The 18,361-nt window shown below is 35.6% G+C and overlaps 1 protein-coding gene across 1 annotated transcript in view; it reads right to left on the bottom strand.

Moving 5' to 3' along the window:
- LOC131044010 (ABC transporter C family member 2) overlaps positions 1-18,361 on the bottom strand; it is a 189,717-nt gene that overhangs the window by 71,858 nt on the left and 99,498 nt on the right. Inside the window, exon 9 of the mRNA XM_057977274.2 lies at positions 16,375-16,440. Within this exon, the coding sequence (XP_057833257.2) occupies positions 16,375-16,440 (66 nt within the window). The remainder of the gene's footprint in view (positions 1-16,374; positions 16,441-18,361) is intronic.

Genomic DNA, 18,361 nt, shown 5'->3' with positions numbered 1-18,361 from the left:
TAAGGTTGCCTCCCCTCATTTGAAAAGGGTGAGGTTTTTGATGTATTGTTGCTTAAGGTCATTTCCAGATAATATATTGCTTGTGCGCTGCTTTGTAATCTCTATTATTTGAATGATTTGCATGGTTTCAATTGCCTCAACACTTAGTTAAAATTAATTTAGATTTGCTTTCATTGTTGTTAATTTGAATGAAGGATTTGATAAGTATCAATTGATGGTGTATTTCCGCTCATACTTTTGGTAAATGGATGATTTCCATTCTACCGTGCAAAGTTAGTCTGAGCCCATCCCCTGTGCATCCCAACATCTCGATCATAAGCACAACCCATTGAATATTGCACCGGCCTTGTGTAGTTGTCCCTAGTGTGGCGAAGCAAGATTTGGTTTCTCGAAAGCATCTAGTTGATACCGTCTCCAGAATTCGTAGGATTAGATTAGCCTCCCTAAACCCTATCTCTTTTTCCCTTTCTTTTGAAAGTCTAAATCCCAGAAAATCCCCAAAAAAAAGAAGAAAAGCCTAAAAATTGCTAAATCCATCTAAGTCCAGCAGTTCAAGAATACTTGTTAAACGTAAGTCCCCCCTTGAAAATTTGAGCATATACTACCCAAGAAGTTATTCCACTAAAGTCGCTTGTTCGCACATATAGACCTTGGAATCAATAGTGATTTTTTAGGAGAGGATAGAATACCTTCGGGTATCCTATCCTAATGTTTGGTAGATGATAAAACAGACACCAACAGTTACCAAATTTGTTTATAATCACACGAGGATTTTGGCTACAATGTGCTCTTTCAAAGGAGGCAGGGAGCTAGTTCAACCAGGGGTGACAAGATTTGCAACATATTTCCTTGCATTATAGAAACTATGTGAACAAAAAGGTAATTTGAGGTGAATGTTTGTTTCAGCCGAATGGCTGGAGTTGTTAATTTTGATCAGATTATAATAGACAGGTAAATTTTAAATTTTATTTATACCTTGATCAACATCTGATATCTATGACTGATATATGTTCTTCAGTCAGTCCTGTATTCGATCTTATCAATATATTATATCCAATCTGTTGTAGTATCCTTTTGCTTGATGAACTATGTAAGTTCGATCAATGTCAACTGTAGAGTGAATCAAACAGTTATATATATATATATATATATATGAATGTCAATCTAGATATTTCTATATACAATCTGCTTGCAGAAGGGTTAGATAAGCTGTGATTGTTTTCCACGATTTTTTGTTCAAATCTATGTGTTCGATCTGTAATCAGTAACAATAATATTCTGATTCGTATGTTCCTTGTTATTAATCTAATAACTATTCAATCTGCTATCATATGATTGGCTGCAGTCGATATTCAAACTGATCTTGCTTATGCTGGAGATATCAACTATATATTATATAAGGTTCATCTCTAATATTCACGATCAACAATTTGTCTTTCTGAGCTTGTTGATTCGATCTCACACAAATTTCGATTTGTACAATATATACGTATGATATGAATTGACCAGATTTATTCGCCGTGTATGCAATGGTCTTTGCCTGCAAATTGTTTTAATTTGATGTAATATAATCTACACGATATCTGTATGAAAGTTGATCTGCAATATATTCTTCTTATTGTTATTATATCTCGACTATGTATATTGACTGTATATCTTACGGTCTGCTAGGAGTATGCTATTGTTGCCGTCTATATTGTTATTATCGTTCCTATCCCTATCGATCAATGAATATATATATATGTGTGTGTGCGTGTGTGTGTGTGTGTGTGTGTGTGTGTGTGTGAAAGTGAGACTCACGAAGGAGTCGTGACTCTTCACTAAGAGTCGATGTCTTTAATGAACCCATTCGTAAGACATAACAAAGCCGATGTTAGTAATCGGCGGTTTATCCACAATGATAGTATAGGAACTAATCCGAATCAATGATTGGAATAAACAATGGTCAACAAAAATCGGAATGATCATAAGGTTAATACGAGTAGTCAACAATTAATAATAACTGTTAATAGAATCGGTTTAGGTTATAGTAATCAACTTTGTAACATGTATTGATGATTAACCTAATCATCCTACTTGTCAAATAAATGAATTATGATTAAGTATTTTTATGAAAAAAATCTTTTAATAAGATTAATTGCTTGATCAAATGTGTAAGGCCGATAGGCCACTTACACATTTGATCTACTATGTCAGTATTTAGGATTCCGACTGAAGCTACATCTTCAACGGGAGTTTGGCTTCACAATTCAAGCAAATGGCATAGCAGTGGCAGAGTACATGTATTTACTACCTTTCGGGATTCGATTGAACAAATTGTAGAATTTTCGGAGCCTCTAGTAAAATTCTTGAGACTAGTGGATGGGGAAAAACCCCCCATGGGATATGTGTATGAGGCCATGGATAGGGCCAAGGAAGTGATAAGGAGTAAGATGGGAAATAACAGGGAGAGGTATATGCCATCATGGGACATTATTGATAGAAGATGGGATGGGCAGATGCACACTCCTCTCCATGTTGCGGGATACTTGCTCGATCCTTTGTTATTCTACAAGACTGTATACATGGAAATTGATGCTGAGATCAAACAAGGTTTCTAAAAATGCATGGACAAAATGTTTCCAAACTTGGATAAATTTAATGCAGCTATTGTAGAGTTGGAAGCATACAAACAGGCTAAGGGTTTTCTCTCTTCTAGGGCTGCTATACAAAGCAGAAAGACCATTCAACCAGGTAGACTCTAAAAAACTTTTGACAATCTATTTAGTTTGCCAACATGCTCATTAAGTTTGTTAAGATTTTAAGATATTCCTAGTCTTACAATATCATCTCAATGGTGGGCTTCTTTTGGAGATGAATTACCAAATTTAAGGTGGATGGTGGTGCGCATTTTGAGCCAACCATGTAGCTCATCAGCTTGTGAGTGTAATTGGAGTGTTTTTTAACACATACATTCCAAAAAATGCAACCGCCTATCACAACAATGGATGAATGACTTGGTATTTGTTCACCACAACCTCCGCTTGAAAATGAGGAAAGCTTAAGGTGAGTATATTAATATATAGTTACAATTTTTGAAATTGTGTTCATTAGTCATTGCGTTTTTCACTTGTAAGACAAAGACTAATTTCTACATGGGCAAAATCAGAAACTATTGAGGAAGACTCACCAATTGACCTCGATGAGATAGATCCAGAGTGTTAGTTGATTGTTGATGATGATGATGATGATCGTCCGCTTGAGTCTAAAGATTTTGATCTCATGACGGAAGCCAACGTGGATGCTGCTAAATGGGTTGAACGAGCTAGGAGAGGCTCTCACCCAGGAGCTTCATCATCACGGCCTCCTGCCCTCTAGCATGTCATTGCCTGCATTTGATTTTTTGGAATTTTGTACTTAGTTTACAAGTTGACTTTGTACAAAGTCACAAACTATAGTGTAATCGACATTTCGACATCTATCACCATCTAGATATTATTTATGTTGTAATACGTTTTTGTGCATTGTAATCACCGATATGAATATGAACAACGAAAAATTATTTTCTACAATTTGTGTTCAAGTGTCTATTTTATTTGCCTACAATATCTCTATGCTATAGAAATGCCCTTAAATATTAAAAAAAAGTAGTTTTTGATTGTTTTTTCTGCAATTTTTTATGTTTATTTGTAAATCTGATTGTTTCCTGATTTTTTGAAAAAATCTTATACTTTTATTTTGCCGATTAATTCCCCATACGATTAATGCTTCCTTGCTTTATACAAGCGGGTTTCTAAACCCTTGACGACTGATCTAGCAATTTAAACCCCTCTTAAACCTCCTCCAAGGCAACAAAATAGTATCAAATTACCCTTAACAAGTGGGTCAACTCACTTCCATTAATCCCACACCGCTCTTGTATGGGGTGCTAGCAACTACGGAGTAATCAAGTGTAACGGGAAATCTGAAATCATATGCATCAAACAATCTCCTAATATATACCAAATTCCATCAGCACACTCCACAACTCCTTAACTATGCAATCACATATCCATGAAATACCAAATGAGGGGGGCTAGCAAGAACTGACAGAAATTTCACCCTAATTGGGGCACATAGAAGTGAACAATTTTGAAATTCACAAATTTGTTATTGCCTTGTAAATCCTTAATAAATTAACTTTGAATCACTGCCAGAACGTTTCTCAAAATCTGGAACGATATTCAATATTCTGTACAAAATATTAAATCTCCAATCGTTCAGCACACTTGTAAATCTGGTATGAATTTACCTCAAAAATCGGCTAGGGAAACTTCCTTCTCCGAATACAATCTCCACCATAGAATTCTTGTCCTAGGGCTGCAACTTCAGCAAAAATATTCAAAAAACTCCACACTAGAATAATAGAAGATGAGAAATGCCAAATGATCTGTATTTCTCTTTTCAATTTCATTTTATAATCTCTTTGTCATCTTTCTTGAAATTATATTTTATAACACTTTTGAACATTCTTCATAAAATCATATTATATTTTCTCATAAAGTGAGTTTTATTTTAGTTTACTTTTGAACTACATGAATCACTTCATAATTAAAATAAATATAATTCCGCACAACCACTAAGTTGCAGAAAATACTAAAATGTTTCAAATATGAATGTTAATGCATGATAGCTTCGGTAAGATAAATGATTGAATGAGAGATAAATGAAGTCTCTCATTCAATCATTTATCATATCGATAACTATGATAAAACCTTCAAGCAATTAATTCCTCTTTGATAGCCATTCTACATTTGCACATAAACAACCTATTGATAATCATACTATGTATTTTGTTTATGTTCATCGATCTAATAAATCTTGTATTTAGATGTATATCGATTAACATAAATAATAATAACTAAATGATTAATGAAAACACCAATTAATCTATATCGGGTTGCATATAATATATCGAGTTGCATATAATATATCGGGTTGCATATATATCGAGATGCATATGATATCGGGTGGCAATATAACAAAAGTCACCGATAGTTATTGGGTGTTAGTCAACACCGATAGTTATCAGTTGTTATGGCTAACACACCAATAACTATCGGCTGTTAGCATTAAGCGAACACCGATAGACATCGGTTGTAATACTCCTCCCACACCGATTGGCATTTACGTTAAACATGCATTTGTTTAGTATAAACAAAGAGGCACGATCAAGTAATGTCTTTGCTTGACCGTGCCTCATTTGTTATATACTTATATTGAGTGGCATTCGCGAGATAGGGCATAGAATATATTAAATGCTCCTCTCACCTGCCACAAACAAGAAGATAGTTAGATATATACAATAAAGCAATATAAATACAACAAAATTAGTTAATAGAATATAACTTGCATATTGAATGTAAATTGAATATCGTTTACATGGTATCAGAGCTATAGTTAAATCGACCCTGAGGCTGTTCAAATCAAGTATATATTCAACATCACAATCCTATCAATGGCTAGCGCTATCAAATTTGAAGACAGACTTGCAAGAGGTGACGACTTCTCCGCATGGAAATTTAGAATTCAAATGATTCTAAAAGATAACAAAGTTGAATCATTGGTAAAGACTGAAACTAAAGAACCTGAGACTGAACTTGATCAAACAATTTGGAGAGAAGGAAATGATAAGGCTATCAAAATAATAGTTGATGGGGTAAGGAACAATATTATGCCCATTATAAAGAAACACGAATCAACCTTCAACATGTTCAAAGCACTTGAAGACGCTTTTGAGATATCCAATGCTAGTAGAACCTTGGCTCTAAAAAGAGAGATAAATCATATAACCATGATAAAAAGAGAATCAGTCAATGCCTACTTCATGCAGATATCTACCTTAAGGGATGAACTAGCAACCCTTGGATATGAGATCCAAAGCAAAGAATTAACCCTCATTGCTTTAGATGGGTTGCCTAGTATCTGGGAAACGTTCGTCCAAGGCATCAGTGCAAGGGATAACTTTCCAAAATTCGATAGGCTAAAGGTTGACTGTCTCCAAGAGGAATCAAGGCAAAACAAGAAAGGAATCAAACAAAAGAATATATATGAAGATCTTCAAGTCCTAACTACGAACTCAGACAGAAAGGGCGAGAAGAAACAATTCAGGAAGAGAAAAGGTCGTCACAGCAAGAACTCTTTCAAGAAAGACCTCTCTCAAATTCAATGTTACAGATGTGACAAATTTGGGCACTATGTTGCCAAATGTCCAGAAAGAGCTAAACAAGCCACATTTGCCAAAACAAGAAAATCGAAAAGGGAAGAGGACTTTGAGAAGTATGTACTCTATTCAGCACTCACAAATCAAGCATCAAACAAAGTGAACTCTTGGGTGATCAACAGTGGCTCATCCAGACACATCACAGGATTCAGAGAAGTACTAGACTCCATGAGAGAGGAGAATGATGAAGAGGTAACCATCGGAGATGACTCCACACACCCTATCAAAGGAGTTGGAAACTGCACCATCAAACTAAAGTCAGGGGTATCATTACAACTTAGAGAAGTGCTATATGTTCCAGGCATTAAATGGAATCTTGTCTCAATATCAGCACTTGAGGACAATGGATACAGAGTGACCTTCATGGACAACAAAGTGTTGGTTTGGCCAAAGAACTCATCTATCAAGAAGGCTAATACAATTGGTCAAAGACAAGGCTACTTATATGAGCTATGCATAGAGCCCAACTTAGCCCTAATTCATGAAAGTACAGATGCCAATGAAATCTAGCATAGAAGACTAGGCCACCTAAATTTTAGAGCTTTATCATCAATGGGAGACCTTGTCACAGGTCTACCTAAGCTAAAGCAATATCATTCAGGGGCATGCACAGGATGTGCCCTAGGTAAAAATACTAAGGGTGCTTTTCAGAGTAGTACTAGGAAAACAAGTAAAATTTTAGAGTTAGTTCATTCTAATGTATGTGGACCTATGTCTATAAATTCATTGGGGGGATTTCTGTATTATGTAATATTTGTTGATGACTACTTTAGGAAAACCTGGATCTACTTTCTGAAATGTAAAGAATCAGAAGAGATCCTTAATAGGTTTAAAGAATTCAAATCACTAACAGAGAACTACTCAGGAAACAAAATTAAAACCCTAAGAACTGATAATGGGGGGGAATTCACATCAGAATTATTTAAAGAGTTTTGTAAAAATTCAAGGATTAAGAGGGAGTTAACAATACCTTACAAACCTCAACAAAATGGGATAGCAAAAAGGAAAAATAGGACAATCGTCGAAGCTCCCAAAGCTATGATTCTTCATCAGAATCTAAATATCAATCTTTGGGCAGAAGCAACTAGCACTGTAGTATATATTCAAAACAGATGTCCTCACTCTCATCTTGAAGACAAGACCCCTGAGGAAGTCTTTACTAAATCAAAACCAGATATAAGCCACCTTAGGATTTTTCGATGCCCTGTCTATATTCATGTACCTAAGGAGAAAAGATTAAAATTAGAGCCCTCTGGAAATAGGGGAATCTTTGTAGGATACAGTGAAACCTCCAAAGCCTACAGGATATATATACCTGGTCAAAAGAATATTGAACTAAGTAGGGATGTGATCTTTGAAGAAAACTTAGCCTTCAAAAGAGCCCAAAGCTCTCTAGATCCTGAAGTCTATATTCCCAACCCTAGCTTAGATAGAGATCCTACTCCTGAGCTTCAAAGGGAGAATCCTGAGGAAACTATGAGTGAAACTCTAAGTTCAACTAGAGAAAACCTCAAGAAAAGACCACTATGGGCCACCAAAACTATAGAAGAAGCTCAAAAGTTTGCTGTTCCCTTAGGAACCTTCAGAGAAAGCAAAAGGCCTAATAAATTCACTAGCTATGTTGCCCTTATGAATGGCCTCTCTAAAGTTGAACCAAACAATGTATCAGATGCACTTGAACATCAAGTATGGAAGGATGCCGTGTCTGAAGAGTATCAGTCCATTATGAAAAACGATGTTTGGGAGATTGTTCCTAGGCCAACCAAGAAATCTGTGGTTTCATCTAAATGGTTGTTCAAAATCAAACATGCTATAGACGGCAGTATTGAAAAACATAAGGCCAGATTTGTAGCCAAAGGCTTCACACAAAGGGAGGGAATAGATTATGAAGAAACCTTTGCACCTGTTGCCAGGTATACATCAGTAAGAGCTACATTAGCCATTGCAGCAGCAAAGGGATGGAAGGTACACCAAATGGACGTTAAGACAGCTTTTCTAAATGGTGAGATCTCAGAAGAAGTCTACATAGAGCAACCTGAAGGTTTTGAAATTCATGATGCAGAGTCTCATGTGTGTAGACTCAAGAAAGCTCTCTATGGGCTCAAACAGGCTCCCAGGGCCTGGTATGAAAGAATAGACACCTATCGCTCAGGACTAGGCTTCTCCAAAAATGATGCAGATCCTAATCTCGACTACAAAAGAAATAAAGGTGATATGCTAATATTGATTTTATATGTTGATGACTTATTAATCACAAGAAATGATCACCTTATAGATCAATGCAAGAATCATCTATCCAAAGAATTTGATATGAAGGACTTAGGACTCCTTCATTACTTCCTAGGGTTGAAAGTATGGCAGAATTCTAACGACATTATACTAAACCAAGGAAAGTACACCTTGGATATTTTGAAGAGATTCGGAATGCTAAATTGTAAACCCATGACCTCTCCTATGGAAACCAACTTACATAAACTTAAAGAAGCAGCAGCAGAGTCACAACCCACTGAGTCTACTCAACACAGACAAATGATTGGGTCCCTGATGTACTTGGTATTTACAAGACCAGATATCTGTTATGTAGTTAATGCTCTAAGTCAATTTATGTGTGAACCGAAGGAGATACACCTGGTTGCAGTGAAACACATTATGAGGTACCTACAAGGTACTCTAAACCTTGGTCTCAAATACGAGAAGGTTGATATAGACCTACATTGATTTACAGATTCAGATTGGGCTGGAAGTGTGACAGACAGGAAAAGCAATTCAGGGTGTTGCTTCAGTCTAGGTTCAGCTATGATATCTTGGATCAGCAGGAAGCAGTCTTCTGTAGCTCAAAGTTCCACTGAGGCAGAATACATTGCAGCTTCTATGGCTGCCCGAGAGGCAGTATGGCTTAGGAAGTTGCTTGTGGGGTTGTTTGGAGAACCTATGAAACCCACTGTTATACACTGTGACAACCAGAGCTGCATAAAACTTTCAGTAAACCCAGTGTTTCATGACAGATCCAAGCATATTGAGATTCCATACCACTATGTGCGAGATATGGTGGATAGGAATGCAATCCAACTAGAATATGTTTGTACAGGAGATCAAACTGCAGACATTCTGACCAAACCCCTTTCCAGAGTGAAGGTTGATCACTTCAAAAAAGGCTTAGGTATGATAGAAAGGTAATTTGCTTTGTAATCTACATTTGCATACCTATAAGATGTTTAATGTGTAAACCTCTTTGTCATGTTAGGACAATTTTTGGATTCTATCCCCTGGGTTCACATCTAAGAGGTGGTGATCTCTCAAGATAGTGAACACTTGTATGGGGACATTATAAGGTGACGATCTTATAATGTCCAAACCAGTTATCATGTTAGGATCTCTGGTATGTCATGGATGTGCCATGATTGTGTTGTGATAAAACATTTGTATAAAGTGTTAGTGCACATATCACAACTAGGATAAGGTGAGAAATTAATCTTTCTCATATGATTATCCTTAAGTATTGCGTGTGTCGGCAATACTGATATCACATGCTTAGGTGATATCCTGTCAATCACAAGATTGATATGTTGAACTTCAATATCACGTGTTTAGGTGATACTTCATACCAAATGATTAGGTGGTATGATTTCCCACGAATGTCTAAAATGATTACTAGCAAATGAATTGTGATGCTTGAATATATTGTCTACATTCATCTTACCTAGCTAAGAGGGAGTGTTAATGCATGATAGCTTAGGTAAGATAAATGATTGAATGAGAGATAAATGAAGTCTCTCATTCAATCATTTATCATATTGATAACTATGATAAAACCTTCAAGCAATTAATTCCTCTTTGATAGCCATTCTACATTTGCACATAAACAACCTATTGATAATCATACTATGTATTTTGTTTATGTTCATCGATCTAATAAATCTTGTATTTAGATGTATATCGATTAACATAAATAATAATAACTAAATGATTAATGAAAACACCGATTAATATATATCGGGTTGCATATAATATATCGAGTTGCATATAATATCGGGTGGCAATATAACAAAAGTCACCGATAGTTATCGGATGTTAGTCTACACCGATAGTTATCGGTTGTTAAGGCTAACACACCAATAACTATCGGCTGTTAGCATTAAGCGAACACCGATAGACATCGGTTGTAATACTCCTCCCACACCGATTGGCATTTACATTAAACATGCATTTGTTTAGTATAAACAAAGAGGCACGATCAAGTAATGTCTTTGCTTGACCGTGCCTCATTTGTTATATACTTATATTGAGTGGCATTCGTGAGATAGGACATAGAAAATATTAAATGCTCCTCTCACCTGCCACAAACAAGAAGATAGTTAGATATATACAATAAAGCAATAATAAATACAACAAAATTAGTTAATAGAATATAACTTGCATATTGAAAGTAAATTGAACATCGTTTACAATGAATTTTGACTATACCAAAATAACCCTAGTTCTAAGGATATTGAACTTGATGAAAATTGGCACACTCCAAAAATAGCAAAATTCACCAAGAAATGTGGAGTGATCCAAGAATTTCAAAACTACATCCGGAAAGTACCATTGGATTCATTTTGGTCTCCTGAACTCCTTGCCATTATCAGACTTTTTGATGAAGCAGGCACTCTCCAACAAAATTGGAGCCTCCAAAGATGTTACAATGAACTAGAAAAAGCAACATCACACCCCTCCCTACGTTTACTGCAGCCCCTCCCTCTTTTCTATGCACCCTTCCCCCTCATTTATAGCCCATTGTGTCCCTCACCTAAATAGTTAGTTTGGTAGAGTTCAATCTAGTGTATGATATTATAAATTTAATGGTTCGTCATTGGGGCCACTACTATGCATATGGTCCTATGTATCAGTAAACTATTAGTATTTAGTGATGCCCAAGGGGTATATACTAAAATGGTTAATCCATTATCTATATGCAATACACCCTCAACCTTACCCTACTTTTATAAAGTGAATTGGGGGTAAATGACCAAGGTGAATTAGGTGAACTTGTTTGAATAGGTTACCAAGTTTATAAGAATTTAATTTGTTCTTGTAATTTCCTTTCTTAATCGAATAAAAAAAAAGTTTGTAAGATTAGAGAGTATAGAATTATTTGATAGGATTAAGTACCCCATAGCTCTATTACTTTGTATTCCTTTAGTTTCCTTTCTTAATCCAATAAAAAAAAAGTTTGTAAGATTAGAGAGTATAGAATTACTTGATAGGATTAAGTCCCCCATAGCTCTATTACTTTGTATTCCTTTATAGTGTGCATTCTAAAGAAATGGTTATTGGATGGCATATAGGTGGCTGCACCATCGATGAATGTTTGGCACTTATGGAGAGAATGCAACAGCAAGATCTTTAATGAAATAGAAAACAAGGTCGGCAAGGTAATTAGGAAGACGGAGATTGGTCTAGTTGAGCTCCTGGATAGCAAGATCGTAATCAAAGGTAGCTTGCAATTCACTTTATGGTATGATGAGATAAGTAAAAAATGGCTAGAGCTCAAGGTTTCTATTGGGTTTGGAGCTGGTAGGAAGGAGGTGAGAGCACAAACCAAGTGGTTGGCTCCTCCGAGAGGTAGACTAAAATTTAATTTTGATGGGGCCACAAAAGGCAACCCGGGTAAGGCAAGATATGGTTGCATTGCTACGGATGAGCAAGGAAAGTTAATGTGGGATATCTTTGGTCATCTCGGGGTTACCACGAATAACAAGGCCAAAATAGAAGCTTTGATTTGTGGGTTGGTGGAATGTCAAATTAGGGGTGTTTCGGCTATAGACAAAAGGATATTCGATGATATGTGTGAATGCAATTAGGAAACAATCCACACCAAATTGGAAGCTCCAAAGAGGTGTGCATATGGCATGGGAGGTTCTAGAAAGCATGGAGTTCTCTATACGCTATGTCTATCAAGAAGAAAACAAAGCAGCGGATGTTCTTGCAAATGCAGGGGCTTTGGATGGTGCTTGGGAGATTATTGACACTTCCCCTGACAAATGGGACGACTTGAAAGAGATTGTCAAGGACGATTTTGGACTTTGACGATGGGTTGATCGAAATGAAGCAGGTATGTCTGAGACGTGTTAGGTTGGCAGCGGTCTTTAGCACCTCAAGTTATGCAAGGTGTCCAGTGTGTGAAAAGGAGACTTTGATCAACGATCGATGTGGTTATGGAGGGTGATATGATTTGCACTTTTGAATGGTACACTTTGAATTCCACAAGGCTGATTTTGATAAAGAGAAAATTCCAATGAAATCTCAAAAAAAATTATTCACAGATAGAGGTGATGATACCTGATCTTCTCGGGATTTCCTTGAAGACTATCTCTTGGTCTGGAAAGATCTATAATTCACAGTGATCATTACTCTATCCCAATTGGGCCATTGGAGTGTCTATTCTCTTGATAGCGAGTTCTGAGACTTTTTGGTGTGTGATGCACTTGAGGCAATCATGGGCACCATAGTCTTTAGCCTAGTTGTTCTATATTTTTCTTTGATATCTTACCAATATATATATATAACTGTCGTACAATCATACCATGTTCTAATTTTCATCCAAATTCGCAACTTAGCATTGTAATGATAGATGGTTGGATAGATAAGGAACCATACTCCCATCAACTTCCTCATCATATATGATATTTGGCACAATGCTCATCAAATGTAGATGCATCAGAAAGGGTCAAATCAGCAGATGAGTGATTCAAGCTAATTGATGAAACTATCATTGACGTAGGACCAGAATTTGTTGTCCAATTTATTACAGAAGACATTGTCACTTCTATTGTTAGGATAATTTTGATGGACAGGTATCCCACTATATTTTAAAGCCTATGTGCAACACACCATATTGATCTAACCTTGGAGGACATTGAAAAACTAAAATGGGTTAAAACTTCAATGCAAAGGGCCAGCACAATTACCAAACTTATATACAATCACATGAGGGTGTTGAATATGTTGAGTACCTCCATAAAGGGAAAAGAACTCCTTCAGCCTAGAGTAACGAGATTTGCTACCCACTTCCTTGCATTACCAATTCTTTGTGAATAAAAGGTGAATTTGAAAAAATGTTAGTTTCAAATGAGTGGATGGGGTCTATCTTTGCAATTCAAATGAGTACCAAATCCATGGTAAGCTACATTTTTTCAATGAGTTTTTAGGTCAAGGTAGAAAAGATTGTCCGATTTCTAAAGCCTCTAGTCAAAGTTTTAAGACTAACTGATAGATATAATCTCCCATGCACTATTTGTGTGAGGCCATGGATAAGACTAAGGAGGCCATTGAGAGTATGATGGAGAACAATATTGAGATCATAGAGAGCCTCTTCAAATGCACGGAGGAAATATTCCCTAGTTTATAGGATCTACATACAACTATGGCAAAGTTACCCAAATACAAGTCAAGGGCCTTTTTCTCCAATTTTCAACCATAGAAAGGACCACCTTAAACAACATACACAATAAATTTTAGATAGTTTCTTTATATTGTACGGGTACAATATAGGTATAAAACTCTAACAAAATCATACATGATTGAATCTTAATGAATCTTTTGTTTTTCAATGCAATGGTTGGCAAGGAAGTAAAAACCCTTGGATGGAAAGAAATGCATATTTTCAGTCAGCCATGCAGTTCATCCACTTGTAAGCATACTTGGTTGTGCAATTTGTGCATATACATTCCAAGAAACACAACCACTTGACACAAGAATAGATGAATGATATAATGTTTGTTAACTATAACATATGCCTTAAGTTGAAGAAAGCCCAAGGTTAGAATATCTTGCATTTGGTACTTTCTATTTTTCTATTGTCTTTTTTGTCTGCCTCACTAACTTATGCCATCAATTTGACAATTTAGATGATAAAAAAAATGCATAGTCAAAACCAGAAATTTTGCCAAGCTAATTTAGATAGCATCAAGGAAGATGAGTCAATTGACCTTCAAGAGATTGATCAAAGTTCTGAATGCATCAAAAAGGATAAGAAGATAATTTTCAATGAGGAAAAGATTAATATATAGGGGAAATGTCAATTTTGATTCTAAGCAGATTGACTGAATTAGAAGAGGCTATGCCCTTGGAGCTTCATCATTAGGAACTACAACCCTCTAGTGTAGCCTACTTCATCATTATCTCCACTTTTTGTTACTATGTACTTTGCAGGTTAGATCCTAGTACATTTTCAAGATTGAACTCCACACTCAAACTATGTACTTCTAGTATATTACTATGTAGTAATGTTCTATGCATTGTGCAACGAAAAAAATAATCCAAAATATAATGATAAAAACTACATTCCAAAATTAATGGTGTAAACTCTCACTTCCCTCGACTCCTTCTCACTCTCTATGCAGTTAAATCGCCTTTAAATATTAAAAAAACATCAGTTTTTTTTCTCCATTTTCTATATTTTTTAGATTTCTAATTGAATCTCGATTTTTTTAAAACATCTTCATATTTTGGTGTTGTGTCTCCCCATTAATAGTAGAAATAATTAATATAATTTTTACCATATAATATGATAAAATCATATTAAAATTATATTACATTATATTATCAATTTACATTTTATATAGAATGATGTTATTATGTTAACAATGTACATCATATTAAAAATGATGCATTAACAATATTGAATGATGCTATTGTATGTTTTAACATATATTATATTGGTTTGACCGATTAACTCCTATATTCACCAAGGCCCGATAACCATTCATGAAGCGGTGCTCTTTGAGAAGGGAGCCGTAAGAGTTTGAAGGTCAGCGACTCCAAAAGGGAGCACTGCCCATTAAAGGAACATCGTAGCTTTTGACCATGATATGGGGGAAGGATAAATACGCCGACCCCCCCCACCTCTGTGCCAATGTGGGGAGAGAAGACAGATCATCCAGACTGCCAACAAAGAAAGGAAGAACCAGTAAGAACAGTGACAGGTATGTATACGTATGATTTTCTGAGTTAATATTTAAATATATCAGCCAGTATTTTAGATATTAAAATCCCATAAGTGCATTAATGAATAAAAACTAATGTGGATAATCTTAATCAAATTAATGACAATTAAAACAATATAAAGTTGGAAAGGCAAATTATATATAATTATTCAAACAGCATTAAAATTACAATATATATATATACACACAAGGCAATCAAATTCAGTTTGCACAAATTATTGTAACACTGTAAATTCATATAATGCTAATAATATAAGGAATAATGTAATGATTGTAATGCAATAATGACAAATAATTAATACTGATACAAACTAATACTAACAGAAAGCATTGATGACAATCTAATACAAGGCACTAATGTAATACAATGAAATCTGATAACTATGTCAAATATAATTGGTTATCATAATGAGATGAACTGAATAACAAATATAACTTCATTAAAATATCACAAATGGTTCATTGAATATTAGCGACCCTCTCTTAAGTACGCCACTCTATAGTGGATGCCTAAACCCTACCACATGGGGCCAAGAGGGGTGTAGCATCTGCTCTTGGGCTTAAGAGAGGAGGTGGTTGTGATGAGGGGGAATGGCGATAGGATACCTCACTGGATATGCCACTCCATGGTGGATGCTTAACACCTGCCACATGGAGCCAAGAGGGATGTAGCATCTGCTCTTGGGCCTAGGATGGAGGATCTCTTGGACACCCTATCCAGCTAGCCTACCCTAGTGCACTAAGAAAATGGATAATAAAGAATGGCAACTAACCTACAATCTGATTTTATCTAACAAATATAATACTAATGGTAATTAATACATTAAGAATTTATATCACTCAATCTAATTCATTAGCATATGTTTCAGTTTATAAGCATTACTTCATATATGTTCTCTAATTTTGTGTTGCAGGAAAACAGTATCCAAAAGGACTCCCATAAAACTTAATTACCTATTTTAGATTTAGGAAAATTTAAGTTAATTTAGAGTAAAACTAATTAGGGGACATTACATTTGGTTTGGTGATTTATTGCCAAGAAAGATTTCGCTACCATGGAGTATTCTATATATTATTAGAGAAGTCCACAATTAATATTGCTAAAAAAAGTTTACTACTCTAGTCAAATGAAGCAAATGCCAATACCACTCCAAGAAAGATTGCTGCTGCATATAAGTAGCCAATCCATGCAGGATCTCCTCGTTGCATTGACTGCACAAAAAAACCATAGCATAGAGCATCAGTAAAGACAAAACATAGAGACATTCCATTCAGCTTAATTTATTCTTAATCTTAACTTCATCAGATCATAAACCTCCATGACCAATTCCAAAAACATTGCCTTCGGTCCCATATATGCATATATAATTCTTACCTGGTGCTACAAATAGCACAGAAATCAAATAGAGAAGTGAGGGACATATTCCTTCAAGATCGCTTGAAATACTAGAAATCAGTCAGATAAACTTCACAAATATGTAAAACATGTAGCTGAAATGTACAAATAGATACACATTCTTGAATAATTCTATGAAAATTTGAGCATTGGTTTTAGCCAGCAACAAAAATGTGCTCACATACACAATTCGTCAAAGTGTTAACAAAGAATAATTTTGAAAGTTAATGCTTCTGGAAAGCACTGTCTATTTTGTTTACAACAATGTTTTGGATTGGTCTGTGTGTCCTCCTTGACATCTCTTGGAACATTGCATTGTGCTATTTCTACAATATGGTTATCTTTTGCTCTTGTCCTAATAATGGATCGCAAAGTGTGATCTGAAACGTTGACGTAACCAAATTATACACATCTTTTCCAGAAGCTTTTACATTCAAAACAACTAACTGTCAAATTTTCATGCACACTATATAATGATTTGCTCTCTACAAACTGAGGGATGATAAATGATATTAGAAACCCTAAGGAGGACAGGAATGTATATGGCACCTCACAAAAATTTTCACATTTAAAAATATCTTTCTTAATCAATAAAAAACCAAAGAACAATGCCGTCCATTTGGGGGTGTGCCATAGTTTCAAGACCATGCTATCCTGGTTCAGCTGTCTAAATAGGGTTGAAATATTGCCTGACTTCAATCACATCACATAAAACTAGGTAACAAACATTTTCTCCACTATCTTGCTGAAGTTAAAATTGCTTTCCATATTAATTTATAATGTCACAATAGAGTCTCAAGCACCATTGAAGATCCTTCCAGTTCACCAACTCACTCATATACAGCAACTAAAGATGCAATCTTAGAGAGCAAAGCAACCAAAGATAAAAATTGTTTCTACTACCGCAGATGGCAGAATTGATCCTATAGCTTGAAGTAATGCACATAATACTTCACCTGACTGTACTCTTCCTTGCAATCTGAAAATTCTCAACTTATGGACTACTGAAGGACTAAAACATGAAGTGAAAACAAAAAGTATGGCCAAACTAGGTCAATCACTCGCCAAAAAGACCACAAGTTACAAACGCTTAATCAAGATTTCTCAAAGGAAATTCAAATCCAAAATAAAAAAGGTTAAAATTAGATCTAAGAAACAACAGGAAGCGATACAACCAAGAAAGCAAACAAGGGTGAACTCTAATGAGTAAACCCAACACAAGTCAACAAATACAAAAAAGTTATTCTATAAGAGATAAAGTTACAAAAAGGAACGATCCCTGCCAAAAAGACCAGTGACAGAGCCAGGATAAAGGATTGTGTGGAACAGATCTGTACTCATTTTCAGAGTCGCAAACATAAGGGTCAGCAATATCCTTGACTACCACGAGTGCGCCAATGAAGGGTCTAATGAAGTCTTCAAAAGAATGGTTTGGGATAGGAGCCCCTACCTGAACAATCCTAGGAAGAAGCTAGGTGCTCCTAATGGATATCCTTACATCCAAGGCCAACAGTACTTCAAACATAGAGAAAAATTGTGAAGTGCATCTACTCTTGTGTTCTAAAGTCTGCATTATGAACAGGCAAGAATAATTGAGCCCATGCATCTTATATGAAAAGTAGAAATATAAGATTTCCTCATGACCACTCAATGGAACTGACGTCTTCTAGCAATTCTATAATCATTTTTGTTACTAAAACAGCAGATAGCAAACAGTGTGCTAACTATAATACAAGG

Source organism: Cryptomeria japonica, chromosome 11 (assembly GCF_030272615.1).
Source record: "Cryptomeria japonica chromosome 11, Sugi_1.0, whole genome shotgun sequence".
In the NCBI taxonomy this organism is placed as follows: Eukaryota; Viridiplantae; Streptophyta; class Pinopsida; order Cupressales; family Cupressaceae; genus Cryptomeria; species Cryptomeria japonica.
The sequence above is the reverse complement of the archived record's forward strand: the minus strand, read 5'-3'. Positions and strand labels throughout refer to the sequence as shown.